Below are 17,709 nucleotides of genomic sequence, written 5' to 3'. Positions count from 1 at the left end.
TTGCCCGGAAGTTAGGTCGTCATGGTTGCCATCATATAAAATTTGGGGAAGGCGGTTGATGCTACGAGTTTTGGTGGATTGAGGAAGTTGAGAAACATGATATTATGTAGCGTTAATTATTCAAATGAATTTGATTAAATTTCGAAGTTGTGGAGAGTTTTGTCATGTATCCCTATGGTCTGTTTTCTTAACATGTTAGGATAACTTGGTTTTCTCCGGTAAGTCGCCCTTACTGTTTATTTACCGTCACTTTACAATTCATCTTGCGCGTGATTTAATTTCTTTTTTCCGTCCTTAGAATTCCAAAGGATTGAGGAGTCCCCTTGGATTGAATATTTCCTGCATGCCCATGATTTTTTTCCCAAACGTGTATGAATGATATTTCCTTTCAATGTATACCTTCGATTTGCCGCTATTCGAATGATAATAGATTTCAAACAGAGTGAAAGGAGTTCAATAGCGGTCATGAGTATCCATTATTTATGGTCGTAACTAGGCCATTTAATTGCCCACTTAGGATTGAGGTAGAAGTCAGGTTCGCTATCCTGATTTTGCATGCGATCAAACGACAGCCCCTTGGAATGCGTCTTGCATAGTAGATACACGTTTCTATTCATTTTTATGCCACCATTTACCGTCGGTAGAGGTTGACAATGAACTTCATCATTCCACTTCTATGACTCTACTCCCTTAAGTGGCCCTAATCACCTACCAACCTCACTTTCTTAATTGTGAAATGGAAATTGGCCGGTCTGTTGGAACAAGATAATGTAAATACATTCTAATTCGTATGCCTTACCCTCAAGTTGCCGTCTTTTCGATTGGCAATGCTCCAAATAGCTCTTGCTTTCATCATAAGTTTTCCCTTAGTGATGCTGTTGACTGAGTATTACGCTTATGTTAGCTTTGCTGGGACGAGCTCAGTGATTATTTGGCTCTCACATCCTTTCTCTTTCCTTCGCTACAGATTAAATCATCGCGAAGAAGTCGGGTACTAATGGCTATACCGAAGGACATGGATAGAAAATGTGCCGAGGATGTGCTGTGTGAGATAAAATTGAATAGTTCCATTGATAATCTATTTTATTCTATTGTTAATTATTTAGATGGATGTACCTTCTGAAATTGTATACTTGTCATCCAGAACAGTTATAAGGTCACTTCAATGGTAATAAGATAGGTGCCTCATTTGTCTGCTTGCTCATTCATACTAACATCGCCATTTGTTTCCCCTGAGTCAAATACTGTTTTCCTTTTTGTTTTGATTCTAACCCTCCTGAAATATTGAAATCGTCGAAACCATGTATTACCATTTGTGCTATCGATAGTCTAGCATTCTGCAATTTTGAATGCTCTTTGGAATGCATAGTAGATACACGAGAGTAGTTTAGTAGATGCACACTTATTCATTTTTATGCCTTTCTTGACGTAATTATTAAAATAAGAGAATTGTTGTATTCTACCTACAGACAATTTTATTTCAGTAACCATCTTAATCATTGATGTGGGCCATAATTCCTTTCCTTTCATTATAAAGCTTCATTGTGATTATATCATGATGACGACAAAAATTTTATGGAATATAGGAAGTTTATCTTTAAGGACCGGAGTTTCCACGAAAAATTGACATGGTTTATGCAGCTACCCTCTCAGTTACACTTAATATGGAGGGAAGGGCGGTCTCTAGGTACCCCCATCTTGGGTCATTCCTTCTGTGACATAAGATGACTTTCAGGCATGGACCCTTGGGCCTTGTTTATATGGGGGTGTGTATTCCATACCTGTCAGTAGCTCACTTTAGAGCTGCTCTTGTCTATCTTAAACTGCCTGTCTTACTCTGATATGTATTTTCCTAGCTCATTCTTTTTATTAGGTGTAGCCCTTACCCTCATCTTGATGACCCTTAAATCTTCTACTCTGAAGCTCATTTTTTCCGTCCCTTTTGAGAAATAGCATCAGTGTTTGCTTCAATGATAGTGGAAAAATGATTGTTTCATGCCATCAATTTCCACAATGACTCCAGTGATGGACGGCGATGATGATTCAACACTTTGTCTCACTCATTGTCCCTTGAAAAATGAGTTGATACTTACTATGAAGAAGATATAATTTAAATAATATATTTTCAATGCTTCTATTCTCGTTAAAAAGGTAAAATATCAGAGGAAAGGTAAATAAAAAGGTCTTATTCTGATGATTTAGTCACTGAGCCGTGAACTTCACTTCCAATCAAAATTCATTGATCCTAGTTGAATGAATACCTACCAAAGCAATCCCTTAAAATTCTTGAACAGTATGTTAGAGAAATTTGCCAAAAATGAATGAAAACTTCACCGATTTGTTCCCCAACTCTATAAAATCAGCCTTTGAAGTCATCAAATGTAATACCAAAGCATCAAAAAATAATTTAACCCAATGTAATCAACCTCAGTGGCGACACTACCACCAATCATTTAAAGTTGTCTTTCAGATGGGATTCATTCATCTTTTAATAATGGGCTCTTTACTCTTACCAAAACTTGGCTCATGTCACCCCAATGCATAAAAAATGTCCCCAAACTGATTTTTTTAAAATCATCATTCAACTTCAACAGTTCTCCCCAGTATTTCAAATATACTTTGGGAAAATTATTCTATGTACACCTAATGCTGTTTCTTGATTCCCAAAAGCTGTTAAATGTATTTAGAAAGAATAAATCAACGGTGACAACTATACTTCAGTTATAACACTTATAACTTATATGTACTCCTAACACCTTTTTTCCTATTTCTTACACCTCATTGCCTCATTTTTTCTTTTGACATGTCCTTCACACTTATTTTATACTTCTATTTTTTACAATGTCTTTTGGACGAATAAATTATTATTAAATTGAATTTATAAAGCTATTTATAGCAATAATAATTTTTTTATTGTTTGAGCAAAGCTTTTGACATCGTAAACCACAAGCTACTATTTCCAAAATAGAATGGGTGTACATAAATGGCAATACTCGAAGCTGAATCAAATCTTTTCTAGAAAATCGGGAGCATTTAAGGGAAGTACATACAGTGGAACCTCGTTAAAGCGAGTATGGGCTACAGCGACACCCCCGCTATTACGAGAGATAGCCGATGCACCGTCAATTGACCCTATAATAAGCGTGTTAAAAATTCGTTTTTACGAGACCCTTTCGGTGTTGGCTCTCGCCATAGCGAGGACCCGCCGCCGGAAGACTTTCATCAAGACTCCTTAACCTCTGTAATTGCTAACGATCTGTTAGAAATGAAGTTAATGGAGTACTCAGTCTCAAATTTATGTGGTAAACTGTCGTTCGATAAATATAATGATTGACGAAACAATGCTTTGCATGAATTTTATTCACTGCGGCGCTTATAAATTGTTTGAATAGTTAGTCGTTATTTGAGTAAAGAAATGTAGTGATGCAAAAAGACATCGCCTTCTGTCTGGATTTATGCTTACGTTTATCGGATAGATGTTTATCTGTCGCCGCACCACTCCTGTTCCTGTATATCTGTTCGCAACAGGTATATTGGCTATTATTTGCTCCACCTCTTGTAAAGCGACAATTCGCTATAGCGAGTGTTTATTAGTGCACCGTGGGGTGTCGTTATATCGAGGTTGAACTGTACTATGTAGTGCCATGTCATCTAGGGCCCAAAAACTATCCTTTCCAAACTACTCCCATTACTTATGGGAGTTACACAGGGCTCAATGTTAGTCCTCTACGTTTTATTATTTACATAAATGATTTTCCTAGCTGAATTTCATGTAGTAAGTTGATCCTGAATGCAGTAAATATATGCAGTTTGCTGGAATCAAAAGACATAATTCAGCTTGTTGTATTGATCAATACTTCTATATCTGACATGACACAATGGTGCTGCATATATTGTCTTACCATTACCCGGTAGAAATCCACATACCTTAAATTCCACTATAAAAGGAATCCTCCCATATGCAGCCTCTTCCTCAAGATAAATGATTCTTCCGTACCCAATTGTAAAGTTTCTTGGCATACATGTGAATGAGAACTTGGAGTGGTCCTCCCTTTTAAAGTGCATTGTGAACTTCTGGTATCTTATCTCTCTTAACATCTAGAACATAGTATTTAATGCAAAAATCCAAACTCATTCACCATATGCAGTGGCGGATCTATAGGGGGTGGGGGAGCTAAGGGGGTTGTAGTCCCCCCTTGGACATCCTATTTACCCTAGATAGAATTGCAATTTTTTCGGACCCCCACTACTGTTGGTAGGTTAACCCCCACTTAGCCCCCCCTTGTCCCTATTCTGGATCCGCCACTGACCATATGGTATAATATTCTGGGGGCATTGCAGTGTTGCCAAAAATTATTTTTCCTTTTACCTTTTCCCTACTAAAGACGTAAATATATGTGTGGACGTTTCTTGACCCGGGAGACAAAAGCCGTCAGAAATTTTCCTGACCAAGAGAACGAAAGCTGTATATATACGTTTTCTACCTCTCTCCCTTTTATGACGGTCGCAGGTGTACGACGTCTTTGTTTCGGGACCCAACACTGGGGTTTAGGCTTTACCCTTGGAATCCGGAAGCAGGTACCCTGACCCCTCGTCTTTTATTACCCCTCTTAGCGGTAAGGGTCATGCAATTGTTTATCCAGTCAGTTTTCGAAACAAATATGTATTCTTTTCTCAAGAAATATAAGCAAGGAATTGAATTCTTTGTCTTTTGAGCTGCGTTTATGATTTTTAAACGAAATTCTACGATAAGTATTAACTTGTATCTTGAGTTCTTGTTGATATCTTGAGGAAATTGTTGCTGCATAAAATGGGTTAATATTGACCTTAGAACTTTGTTTAAAATTTGACAATGCTCAGAAAAGAATGAGGAATTCAATTGAAAGTCAGCAATGTATGTGCAAGCAACAATTATCCATGTGCTAAATACATGTAAACAATACATAAATTAACTGCGAACCAATTCCGCAGGTATGGTCGTAAACCCGGAAAGGAGGGAGCACAACTATTCTCGAAGTCCGAGATAATGCGGAGTCCCATTGGGGAGGGGTCGAAAAAGGTTCTGCGGGACCCATCTTAACGAATGTCCTCCAAAAATGCTCCGTACCACGAGAAAGAAGTCTCTTGGGGCTCAGTACAGCAGTCATGCTCAGACAAAAACTCCGCCGTCTCGAAAGGGTTAAAAGCTGGCCCTAAAGGCGTGGTTACACACTACATTCATGCGTACCAGTGAAGGTACGCTTGCATGGATGATTTTGGTGGACTGGAACGGAACATTTATGAACCAAATTAGAACAGCATCTATTTTCTGCGCATGCATTCGCACAAGTTGGGTGGTTGCACGGTGCATTTTGGTGTTCATTCTCGCATTCGTACATTAAACATTAACCTATACGTGTTAATGTATCGTGCAACCAGGCCTTAAAGCCCATGTTACACCTCCCCTCCTTCACTCCTGGAAGACCCTTATTCCAAGAGCATCCCATCCTCATACTACCCTCATTCTGCATACTAAAATTTTCTTTATTTATCAACTTTCACCCTAATCTATTTCCCATAAACGACCTAATCTACTAATGATGCATCTGACTATAAAGCAGACTGGAATACATCTCAGAATTGATGGAATTAAGAGTAAAAGAGCTATTAAATCCAGCAAAAGGAAATAAATTATAGTGATCATGAAAAGTATATCTATTATCTAATATACCTTAATCTCGTCATAGGAGAAGTTACCAAATTTAATTTTTGAGGAGTGTATAATGGAATGTAATCAGATAAACGAAAATATGATTCAAGTTGAATTTAAAGCCGATGACTAAAAAATATTATTTTTGTATGTTGCTAGAATAATTGTTGTCTATTTGTTCCTAAATATGCCAATGATGTAATTAACATTTGTGGCTGAAAATGCTTGTTTGGATCCATATCTTTTCTTGTCTTGTTAGTGCAAAAATCCTTTCAGAACACATTAATGTTCGTAAGTATAGCTGCCATTTTAATGCACAATAAAGATAAATCACCTACTGAATCCCTTACGTTATTAAATTTCCCAAAATTGGCGCTTTTACTGTTGCTCTGGGGCTGCAGTAGCTTCAGTAACAGAAAATGTCATCAATTCAGCGACTTCATTGGTTGCTGCATGGTACTGCTGGCAGGTTACAGAATGCTTTAACAACAGTGAAAGTGTTGGTGGTGAATTTTAGAATACTTCTTTGTAAACTATTAAAATATGATGCATAATTGATGACAGAATAATGGGTCTAGCAATCACATTTTTGGTCCTTGAAAAGCTATCTGTGGAACTATCACTCTGAGGGATGGAGAAAATGATTGAGTGATTCAGGCGTTAGCGAATGAAGTACATACTTACATTTAGAGGAAACGTTGTTTAACATTAGATTTTGAAAGTTGCAGAGGAAGGCTGGACAATTTTAAATTGAGTAATACAAGCAGATGAGACATTGATAAAATTCTTGGGATTTTGAAGACAATGTTGTGAAAACCTCAACATGAAGCAAGGAAGAGAAAAAGACTCAGAAGATGGAGAAGAATAAATCATTTATTAACATGGGAACATGGAATTTTTGGACAATTATGAGGTTGAGTTATCTGTAAAATGTTAAAAAGGACATTGGAATTGCACAAATTGGAATAGATTTATCAGAGTGGTGCGAGTCCTAACATAGGGGGAGGGGGTATTATTGTCTTTTTCCAGCAAGAACTTTTCTTGAATTCCATGTTTCTCTTGACTTTTTTGCAGTGGACTATGAGTACCTGGTACAGCCAAGAGGTAAACAAAAGATACTATTTGGAACTACCCAGGTTCGAGATACATCTCTGCTGAGTGCCAAGCACAATAGATCATCTATCCATTACCAGCTGGAACTTTTTCCTAATATATCACCAGCTTCATACTCTGTGGACAAGGTTTGAATCACTAAAAAAAATTGATGTTAAAGATTCTTTTCATACTAATTTTAAATGATAAAAAATATATGAATATTTGGGGATATTCAAGGTTAATGTAAGCATCCAGTGATGAAGGAAGGGGGTAATATGATTGCTTACTTTTGCTGACAAGTGAGGGGCAGGGGTGCAGCCAGGATTAAGGCTGGGGGGGTTTAGGTGCAACTAATACCGGGGTGTGTGGCGGTATAGAATACCCACCAGGATAAGCGGTAGGTGCGAGATCAATAAATTGCGGAGTTTTAAGATAAATGGTTCAAAATGGTGAGTTTTACGGCTTTCTAAGGGATATTTTATTAATCCTTACACAATTATGATAGTAATATCATTCCAATTTAGTAAGATGGATCAAATTTAAATATTTCTCTGAGCTCTGGGGGGGGGGGGGGGGGTTTAACCCCCAAACCCCCCCCTCGCTGCGCCACTGGTGAGGGGTATAGGTATCACAGCATTGCAAATTCCTTCAAGAATATTTTATGCTTACGATCACTCGGATACCTGTGTATAATGTATTGCATTCAGTATTAGCTTTAAGCGCTATCCACTACTGGGCTAGGCAATATTTTTTCCCTCCTATGTGAACTTTTCATCTGTACGCAATCCAATTTGTAAAATTTTCTCCCACCAATTCAGCTACTTCTTTGAAAATACTATTTGAGAAATGCTACAGTGGTAGATGTGGATGGGTTGCTAGAGCAGTACTGGGAAAAGGTTGAGGTTTCTTATCTACTTGTGTCTCAAGATAATAATGATGAGGTTATGACCTTACTCATTTTTCCAATTATATTTCCATTTTATGCCAATTCTGAATTAAATTCAAATGCCTGCTATTACTAAGGGCACTTTTAAAGTGGATTTTCTCACAGAGGAGACAATCTATTGTTTGAATTGATAACTATAATTAGTTATCACAAAAATATTGATTTTGGCATGGCATGCTTTATGATTTTAAAAGATCATGTTATTGTAAGTGTTGATGAGTCAAATGTGCATTTCAGGTGTGGGCTAAGCCTGGCCCTAAAACTTTTGGGCCCCTGGCTCCTCGCTTCAGAAGAATTGTAAAAGATGGCCCAGGACCTGGAAGTTATGATGTGCAGCCTCTTAAAAAACCTGCATCAAATGCAAATGTTCCATTCAACATTAAAACACCCCGAAATCTGCCATCTAAAGGAATGAGTGTGCCTGGGTAAAAATGTTTCCAATCTCATGTCCAATTTTATTGTAAACCGATAGTCATTCAAACTATCTATAGATGTCAATATTAATGGATTTTGGAGGTAAACGTAAAGACTATGAAATGGCCCAAGTTAAAGTCTTGATGTGGGTTACCCCCAAAATTAGGGCTGTGCAAGACACTCAACCACCCTCCTACCTCGGCGGTCAAGACGAGACTTATTGAAGTGAAAACTTCTTATGTCGCGTCGAGCAATTTTGTAGATGGGTAAAAGACATTGGACTCGCATCACCGTCACTGCTACTACATTTATGTATAATTGTGTTTATTCTGTGTACACACAGTATAGTCGCTATATACACAGTACTTGTGGAGGGGTGCAAACCATTAGACTCGCCTCACGGTAACTGCTACTACATATATCGATGGCAAAGTTCTAACAACACGTATCTCAAATTCGGCTGGTTTGAGTCCTTGTCAAGTCATTCGAATTTTTGATTGTGCATTTCACCCTTGGTGTGTATTCATTTCAAGCTATATTAGTGATTAAGAGATGGCATTTTTTGTTTGTGAGGTCAAACTAGATATATTAAATTCCCTTAGTCTCTTCTTCTGGGGCTTAAATATCAAATTGGGATCAAAACAGTTGACAACAGTCAATCCTTTTAACTATAATGATAAGTATGTATACATTGATAGGTGTATAATCAAAATAACATGCCTATATTTCTCTGATCAATTTTTCTTATGCAATATGTTTTCCTTTGTTTCGAATGGTTCTCCTTTAGTGTCAGCCTGTCTGTGTCATTAATTAAAACTCAGAAGCTTGTGAGAGTCTGGCCTCTCAGGGCATGAGAATCACATAGGGTTAAGTTTGGTTTAAGAGTGTGCTGGCAGATGAGCATTTGAACATGCGCCATCCAGTTATTAGCAGCCATACTTCCTAGCCTCTAATGTAATGCTAAACTATGTGCTTTGGAAAATTTTTAGCTGAATGTTTATAACCAGTCGAAAATAATCGATAATGGCGGATGTTAGGAACTCTATATGTATATATCTCTTATCTAGGAAATATGTATGCATATTCTGTGGGGTATTTAAGACAAAGTTTTTATTTTTACAATTATTTATAAATAAAAGTGTCCCCTACTCATGGTGAAATTATGTAATAAAGTGTACACGTTGCATTTTTGGGGGTACAATATTAGTTTCAGACAGGGGGGTATTCAGGATTACAAAAAATATTGGGGGGGCCCAAACCGGGGATATTGCCCCGGGATATTTTATAAGAAGTGAGTTTTAAGTTTTTTAAGCATTTTAGAAGAGTCATATGATCAGCATTAGAACCCTGATAACTCGAATCTCGATATCCGAACACTCCGGGGAAAATCAACAAGCCTGACACATTTTTTTCTCACACCCACAATGAATTTTTGGGGGGGCTCGGGCCCCCTCAGGCCCCATGGAGTCGGCGCCACTGGGGGTATTGGAGGAAAAAAAGGTTGGGAACCACTGGCATAGACCAAGTGTTTTGTGCCAATTTTGTCTTGGCATGAAGCAGAGTATGAGGCATCTAGAAGATTGAAATAGGAGAGAGAGAAAACTGTTCGGTGAGACCTTAAATGGCATTGTGGCAATGTACATCAAAAGCTTTCAGCTCTCTCTGATTCTTGCACAATAATGTATTCAAAACAGGAGGATGTGTGTTGGCTGGTTTGGTTGTTTTTTATCTTACATTCCATTGAAATCATTTACGAAGTAGTAAAAAAATACATAATTTATTATCAAATCTTGCATTAGAAGACAATTTTTGCACCTTTTATCTGTGATTGAATTTGAAATAATTTCAAAAAGTTTACATTCTGAAGTATGTACTATATGACCATCAACCCTTTGCTAAGTGAAATATCAGTGCTAATCTTATTCAGGTAGACTGGGCACGTACAATTTAAAGGATGACTTTATTCATCATTTGAAGTATTATCGAAAGTTTGGAAGGAGGATGATTAATGTTAAACCTCCAGACAAAAAGGAAGACCTACTCAAAAAATGTGGAATTTGTGGTTCATTACCCATTGAAAATGGTGAAGCATTTTGGATTAATGAATCAAAAGCTAAGGATGAAGCTGAAGTGATTTGCTGTGAGTGTATGAAGATTTTTCAAAGAGATGCCTTCAACAACTTAAAGAAACTGTCTTTTCTTAGGAAGTATAAGGTAATTTACTAAAAAAATTAGGATGATAGTATATATTATTTCGTCATTCAATTGTGGGGATATTCATCTAAATAAATTATTACAATTCATAATTTTATTGCCTGTGATAACTTATTTGCAAGAAAAAAGTTATGAATTATGACAGGATTGATATTCGGTGGCATAAAGTGAAATGATATGAAGTACATGCTTTATAAATAACTTAATTGCAGTTCAAAGTAATTGTTGCTGTGATCCTTCTCTTATATTTTATTCTATGAAAAACAAATCAGAATTCCTTATCAATATTATCTATATATTACCCTGCAAGCACACCGTGGCTTGGGCCTTAAAGAAGTGTTTGGCAGGGGGTATGTTGTGATGGAAATTAATTGATTATCTACCACTGGACATATCCAGGAGTAGATATTCGCCGTATTATAATTAAAGGTCATTGAGTTTGGTATCTTGTACACTTATGAATTTTTATAATTTTTCACTTATTATTGTATCTTCTACATTATAATACTTAAAAAACCAAGCACTCACTGAATGGCTGCTGCTGTTTTTGACACGAGAGGTGATTGGCTTGGCATTGTCTTGTAGGTTTATCATATTTTCAGAGGGTTTTAACATAAAGGCAATTAGTTGGGAAAAAATTGTAAATGTGGACTTGTAAAAAATTTTTGTCAAGCAGTATTCTTATGTTTATTAAAGTAATAAAAATGAGCCACAATCTCTGGCTTTGGACTATGATGAAGAAGAATGAATTAAATTTCTCCTTTTATCAGTATTATCTATTTTCTCACTATCCATTCTAAAAATTAATCATTTCAGTGTGAGTTTTTTGATAATTTTATTCTCATGTTTGAAATGGTAGATAATGTGAACACCTCCATTGTGAAAGATGAATAAGCACGTTTAAAAATTTCTCTGCGCTTATTACTATCCACCTTGCTTGATGAATTCTGGGGAGAATCAACTCATGAATACAGGGTGGAAAAATTGTCTCTCTAAACTTTAACCCTCGATAGCTAAAGCTATAGCAGGAACCAAAAATACTAATGATGTTTAAGATGACAACATTCCATCTTTAAAATACAGAAAATTTGTGTCAAACGCTATGATTAGATGCAAGTTTGCATTGTAGTTGAATGCCTTGAATATATCATGATCTCCGTCAGGCAAAGCATTCAGAGTCATGAGTTGTTCAGAGCATCCAGCTACAGGGCAAACTGGTTGCAATTGGAGCACTTGTCTCAAAGTTTCTTTAGTTTTAAAATGGTATGTTTTTGACCTAACTATTATTGTAATTTTGGTTCCTACTTATATCAGCTATCCAGGGTTAAAATTTCCTCCAATTTCCACAATTTTTCTCCACCCTGTATATGTAGAAAAATATTTGCTGCAGAAATAATCAACATCCTTAAAGAAATGATTTGTTTGCATAGATCAACTAGGTAATATCAAGTGGTGATTCTGCAGATGTTTAATCATTACTTTTATTATTTCAGCTAAAATGTGACTGCCCATTTTATAACTGGCATGCTGGCTTACCAAATCATCGTGTAGTGAACTTATCATTTAAAGTTCATGATCTTCCTAAGGAAGCTCTTTTTTATCAACATCTTCATGAAGTGAAAGAAGAGGAAAAAGATGAGTAAGAAGTAGTATTGTTTAATGAATGCCTACTCCTTTCTAGTTCAAAGAGAGATAATTTCTTAATCAAGCAATGCTAAACCTAAATTCTGTGCAGGATGCAAATTCCAAACCTCTTGCAAAATTGGGTCCAGGTTTTGTTTAGTCTATATTGGATTCTAAAGCAGTAAAAAATTCTGTTCGAAGTGGGCTAAACTAAGTGAAAGCAGTGAGTTCACTGAAACTCACAGTTGATTGGTAATCAACCAAGATAGATTTTGGAACGGGGAAAATGATCACATCCATTGATGTGGTTTGGACATTGCAGTAGACCACATCAATTGACATGCTCAGCACTGAATGTGTTGTTATGGTCCAAATAATAGAATTTTAGGTTATTGGAATAATATAAGAAAAATTTGTATTATTTAAAAAATATCTTCTTAAAATACATACATAGTATTTTCTGAGTTGCATAACATTTTTTTGCTTATTAAAATTTGTGATAGTGCGAAGCTGTGCTTTTCATTTTTTATTTCTTATAATTTTCTCTGCATGCTTGCTGGGAGTATCTTGATGATTTTATTTATTGCTTCGGTATGGTCAGGTGAGCTTTCATTGACTGGTGTCAATTCATCTATATATATTATATACTTTCAGCTCTGTGGAAGGATTTACTCGAGAGATGTTTGACGTGATTTATGAAAGTGTGTTATCAGCTGTGCCAATTGGAGAACTTGCAGATTTGGTAAGTAGGCAGCCATGGTCAATTCTACCTGTTTAATTAATTAAATTACTATTTCATGTTAGTCTCATAAGATTCTTGATGAAGCTTTTAATTTTCTTAATGAGAATATATTTGTTTTCCACTGTGACTAATATTGCTGAACAAGTTAGAAGTTCAGAGAACGCTTTTCATGTATACCACAATGCTTTACTCGGGTAATAACGGTTTTTACACGAGATAAAACACGTGTAAATCACGGCCTATATGCCAGTTTGCGACCGTTCGTGCTGTATGGGACTGAGAGACATTTGCAGCCACTTTGAATAAATGCCAAGTAGATGCCAGAATAGGGCTACAAATTAACCCATGCCTCTAACCTCTGAGTTCTATGCTGTGCTAGTCAAGATGGCGTATTCTTATGTTTCTGGGTGGCCAACTTATCTGGGCTAATGATGGGGAGAGACGGCACAAATAATTGGAAAACATATGGTTAAACCAAACTTTCACTTTAATGTCTTATAATGGTCAAAAAATATGTAAAAGAAACATTAAATCATTATTATTATTTATGCAGTTATTTAGTTATTTTAGAGTGCTTGCCGGATTCATTGAGAGCTTTCTTCGCCAGTCCGCGATCATTTTAGTGGCGATAACATGGTTGCACTCATATTATTACTGCTCCATATAAGACCTTGTTTCGAAACCATGCAACAGTGGCTGCGTGATCAGAGATACAGAATAGTTGTTTGCAGGAATGCTTCAAAACCACTACGCAGGTCGGAAACTACACTTTCAGGCACCATGCCACTTACAAGGGGAGACCACGTACCTTGCTCCACCTTTTTCAATGTCGTATTTTCTATGGCATACGGAATGGCGAACACATCTCTGAACTGATAGTGGTTCCATTGAATTGGTCTTAGTTTGGCTGTAATTAATTTCTGAGCAGTATTTTTAACAAGCATTATCATCATCACTGGTCAACAATCCTAGGATTGGTTTGACGCAGCTCTCCACTCAATTCTCCTATCAGCTAATCTTTTCACACCTACGTATTTCTTCTCTTTCTCATCTCTCTTTACTTTTTCCATATATTTTGTTCGAGGTCTTCCTTTTCCGTTCTTGCCATCCACTTGTCCCTGGACGATCGTCTTCATCAGGCCATCATGTCTCAAGATGTGGCCTATAAGGTTGTTCCGTCTATTTATTAAGGTTTTCATGAGGCTTCTCTTCTCTCCTACTCTTCTTAGGACTTCCTCGTTACTAACTCGGTCGATCCATTTGATTTTCATCATTCTTCTGTAGCACCACATTTCGATAGACCTCTATCCTTGCTTTCTCCGCTTCGGTCATGCGGTCATTGTCCATGCTTCACTTCCGTATAGGAGCATACTCCAAATTTAGGTTCTTATGAATTGTTTCTTTACTTCCATATTTAAGTTTCCCGCTGTACGCAGGTCTCTCTTTTGGTGGAATGCTCTCTTCGCCTGGGCTATTCTGCTGATAATTTCTTTCTTACTTCTCCCGTCACTAGTTATCTTGCTTCCCAAATAACCGAATTCATCAACCTCTATCAATTTTGCTTCCCTATTTTAATGTTAGTCTTGACTTCTTCTCTTCTGCTGCATACTAAGATCTTGGTTTTCTTCATGCTTATTTTCAGTTGATATCTACCCATTACCCTACCCATATTAACCAGAATATTTTTCAAATCCGTCTCGGTTTCTGCTATAACGGCTATGTTGCTAAGCGCCATTCCTTCAGCAGGATCTGTTGGTCTAAGCACATCAGGCTCTCACATGGGGGGCCAGGGTTTGATACTTTGTCATGAAAGTATATTTTGTAGTTTTCATTTTGATCAAACGGCGACAAGTTTTTCCCTAATGTTACTTGCTACAAGCGTAGGCAAGAGAAAAAATTTTTATCATCACAACGGTGTTTAGGTATTTAAAGCAGTGTCATTTCGAATGCGGAAATGTAAAGACTGCACTTGCTACCATCCTCAAGAACATGCGGAAAAATGAACTGTGGGCAATAACAGTGGCTTTTTTTTTTTTTGAAGAAATTACCTACATTTGTAGGTGATCCTCTTGTTATTATGCTTGAGGGCTGCGGAAGATTTTGGGAAGTGGCGAGCACAAGACACATTTGGCGTAATTGTTGATTTTAAATAATCAACTTTTATTCCATCCTATTTGTTTATTGAATTAATATTTCAGAATAGCTCTTTTAGTATGTAGGTGCTTGAATTTAACTTTGGAATAATGTGATTTACAAGTGTGGGAGAGATATGGTAATTTATATTTGTTTTGTCGTGTGATTTATTATATCTGTAGGCATATTGCTGCTCGCCGCGGGCCTTTTAAGGACATGTGCTCTCAAAAGAAGTGGTTTTTATATTTAATCTAGAAGTTGATCAATATAAGCAGTATAAAAAATTAACATTTTAGCGCACACCAAACCTTGCTAGTGTAGTCCTCATATCTCCGCGCTCGAAATGACACCGATTAACCCTTTCGCTGCTACAAGCGGGAATACTCGCAAAAAACATTATGGTTATTGCCTGCGACATGCGGGGATATTCCACGACTTTCAAAAAACTTTTCCTTTCAACACGACATGCGGGTAAATATCTAGGTTTTCGAAAAACCCTCCCTTCAGTCGTAGGTGCTGTCATCTGCTCGAAATTCTAGTGGAACTACGTCCATTCGTGCGGCGACATTCAGCAACATCAAATGAATGATTCAATTAATTTTTTTCTGGATAATAGGCAAAATAATGGAACCGATGAAAAATCTATTGAAGCAGCAAAAGGGTTAAATACCTAAAAGCTGCTATGATGATAAAAAATTTTTCTCATGTCTATGCTTCCTACAATTAATATTAGTGAAAAACTTGTCGCCGTATGGTCAAAATGACTAAAAAATATACTGTTGTGATTAAGTATCTAACCCAAGTCCCCCTGTGAGAGCTGGTAGTGTTTACCACTAGACCAACAGACCCTGCTGAAGGGATGGTGTTATTTTGGGATTATAAAACGCTTGTTAAAAATACTGCTCAGAAATTAATTAATTACAGCCAAACTATAAGGCCCATTCCATGGAACCACTATCAGTTCAGAGATGTGTTCGCCATTCCGAATGCCATAAAAAATATGGCATTGAAAAAGGTGGAGCAAGGTACTTGGTCTCCCGATGTTAGTCACGTCTCGTACAAGTTGCTGAGGTTGCAACTGCTGCGGGACGTGTATCTGTGATCATGGAGCACATCTTCCATTTTATTATAGGAAATGGGATTAATTATTTTATTAATGGTGATTTAAAATCTCCAGATTTTTCCTTGTTTCATGTATTCTCTATTTTCCAGAAATCTAAGGCAAAAAGGAATAAATCCCTTTAGAAGCACTGTCAGCAATAAAAAAATTTGTTCTTTGGAGATATCTCAGAAGAGCCTAGACATATTGGCTTTATTTAGATTTTTTAAAGTTATTTTGCTGAAGAATGAACAATCAGCACCTTTAACTACTGCAGAAAATGGAATAATCAAGAGAATGAAAATAATCGAGAAATTATGGTGGCTGATGTAGTGTCAGGTAGCATTTATGTATATTCATCCTGTGTATGTTATTTTATGTCAGGTCAGTGTTTATGTTTTCATTCATATTACTCTATACTCTTTATGGAAATAAAATACATAATGCACTTTTATCCCATAGTGTTTCAATTTTTTGCAATCTTATAATTGCTTGAAATAAGGTGATGACTCAGGTGCGGATTAATACCAAGTTTCATGGTAACCTAGGGTGGTTGTTGTCTTGGAAATCAGGGAGAAAAACATGGGTATTAGAATCTACCGAAAAAAATCTGGAAAGAAAAAGGGAATTTCTTTGAGTATCTCAGGAAAGTTGTTTTTAAATCTTAAAAAAAGGAAAGAAAAGTAGACAAAGTGTAATTCATTCTGAAATTTGTCATTTATTTGCATTTACATGTAATCTAATTAATGCGCTTTTATGGTCATTTTCTTGTCCTTCCGTGCAAAATCTTGCCAATCAAAATTAAATTCAAAACCAAAAACATGATGCGCATCAATTTCATTAACATTATCAAAGCCTTTCTCTGTAAATATTCATTACAATAATGCAATTCAAATTTAAAATATATAGTTTTAAATTTATTTTACTTCACTCTCAAATGTAAATGGAACCACATTGTAGTGCACCACACTATTGGTTTTGAATATGTAGTCTTTTATGTGTAAAATTTAAGCGTGGGACTTTAGTCCAAGGCAGGGCGATTTATTTTCTTCGTCTTAGTTGAATTATAAATTTGAGTTCTAAAATTATTTTTTAATTATTTTATGAGAAACTTTCACCTCCCATGAGGCACCATTCAAATGCACTTCAGTGCCAGGTGGGGAGGATTATGGGTGGTAATGATATCAAGGGCTATACCAGCAGTAGCGTAGCCTCTGCTTGGGCTTCCCTTGCTGGGTAGGTTTGACTGAACTGTCAGACTGACAATAAGTGTGCCTCACAGTCACAGGGCAGAGAGTGCTCTTTATCCGTCTTTCTAGGGGAGTAAACCCTGAATATAAATCCTGGTCATCCAATGTCGTAAGGCTATAAACGATAACCATCCCTCAACCACTCAAAAAGGAGAAAAGCATCACGATGAACACAAAGCACGAATTCAGAGAACAACAAAGTGACAAAAATTTCAAGATGGTGGCGACAGATAACGGGTTCTTTCTACCCAAAATGCATTTCCTATTGCCTGCACGATGGCCTCGGGTGGTCCTGGTATCATGAGCAGATAATATGATTGAATCTAAAATTTCATATAAAGAAGGACATCGTAATGGTTCAGCATCGAATTATCAATCGTATTTAAGCAATTTCACTTCGCTGATCACGAAAATCCAGAAATTCATCAACCTCGGGAGATGCTTCTTATATTATCTCAATCTTTTTCCATTGCCACCAAGTGATTTGGAGACATATTAATTAAT

General features: G+C 36.7%; 1 protein-coding gene across 3 annotated transcripts; it reads left to right on the top strand.

Annotated features, from left to right (window-relative positions):
- Positions 1-21: 21 nt before the first annotated feature.
- On the top strand, positions 22-16,409 carry LOC124161869. Of its 3 annotated transcripts, none has more exons than XM_046538095.1 (8): positions 22-218; positions 968-1,046; positions 6,764-6,930; positions 7,968-8,155; positions 10,076-10,358; positions 11,852-11,997; positions 12,636-12,723; positions 16,069-16,409. In XM_046538095.1, the coding sequence occupies exons 2-8, from the start codon at positions 998-1,000 to the stop codon at positions 16,099-16,101; spliced, it is 954 nt and encodes a 317-aa protein (XP_046394051.1). In that variant the 5' UTR covers positions 22-218; positions 968-997; the 3' UTR covers positions 16,102-16,409. The 3 variants fall into 3 exon arrangements, with proteins under 3 accessions (XP_046394051.1, XP_046394052.1, XP_046394053.1); XM_046538096.1 differs by lacking the exon at positions 22-218 and adding an exon at positions 275-770; XM_046538097.1 differs by lacking the exon at positions 22-218 and adding an exon at positions 835-886.
- The last annotated feature ends 1,300 nt before the right edge of the window (positions 16,410-17,709 follow it).

The sequence above is a fragment of the Ischnura elegans genome, chromosome 7 (assembly GCF_921293095.1).
Source record: "Ischnura elegans chromosome 7, ioIscEleg1.1, whole genome shotgun sequence".
NCBI classification, from domain to species: domain Eukaryota; kingdom Metazoa; phylum Arthropoda; class Insecta; order Odonata; family Coenagrionidae; genus Ischnura; species Ischnura elegans.
Note: the sequence above shows the minus strand (reverse complement) of the source record. Positions and strands in the feature narration are given on the sequence as shown.

Excerpts from the sequence above, each read along its gene's own strand:
- LOC124161869 (XM_046538095.1), top strand. The coding sequence starts at position 998 with ATGGCTATACCGAAGGACATGGATAGAAAATGTGCCGAGGATGTGCTG. Across the intron at positions 1,047-6,763 it reads ATGTGCCGAGGATGTGCTGT|TGGACTATGAGTACCTGGTA; the intron begins GTGAGATAAAAT and ends ACTTTTTTGCAG. Across the intron at positions 8,156-10,075 it reads AAAGGAATGAGTGTGCCTGG|ACTGGGCACGTACAATTTAA; the intron begins GTAAAAATGTTT and ends TTATTCAGGTAG.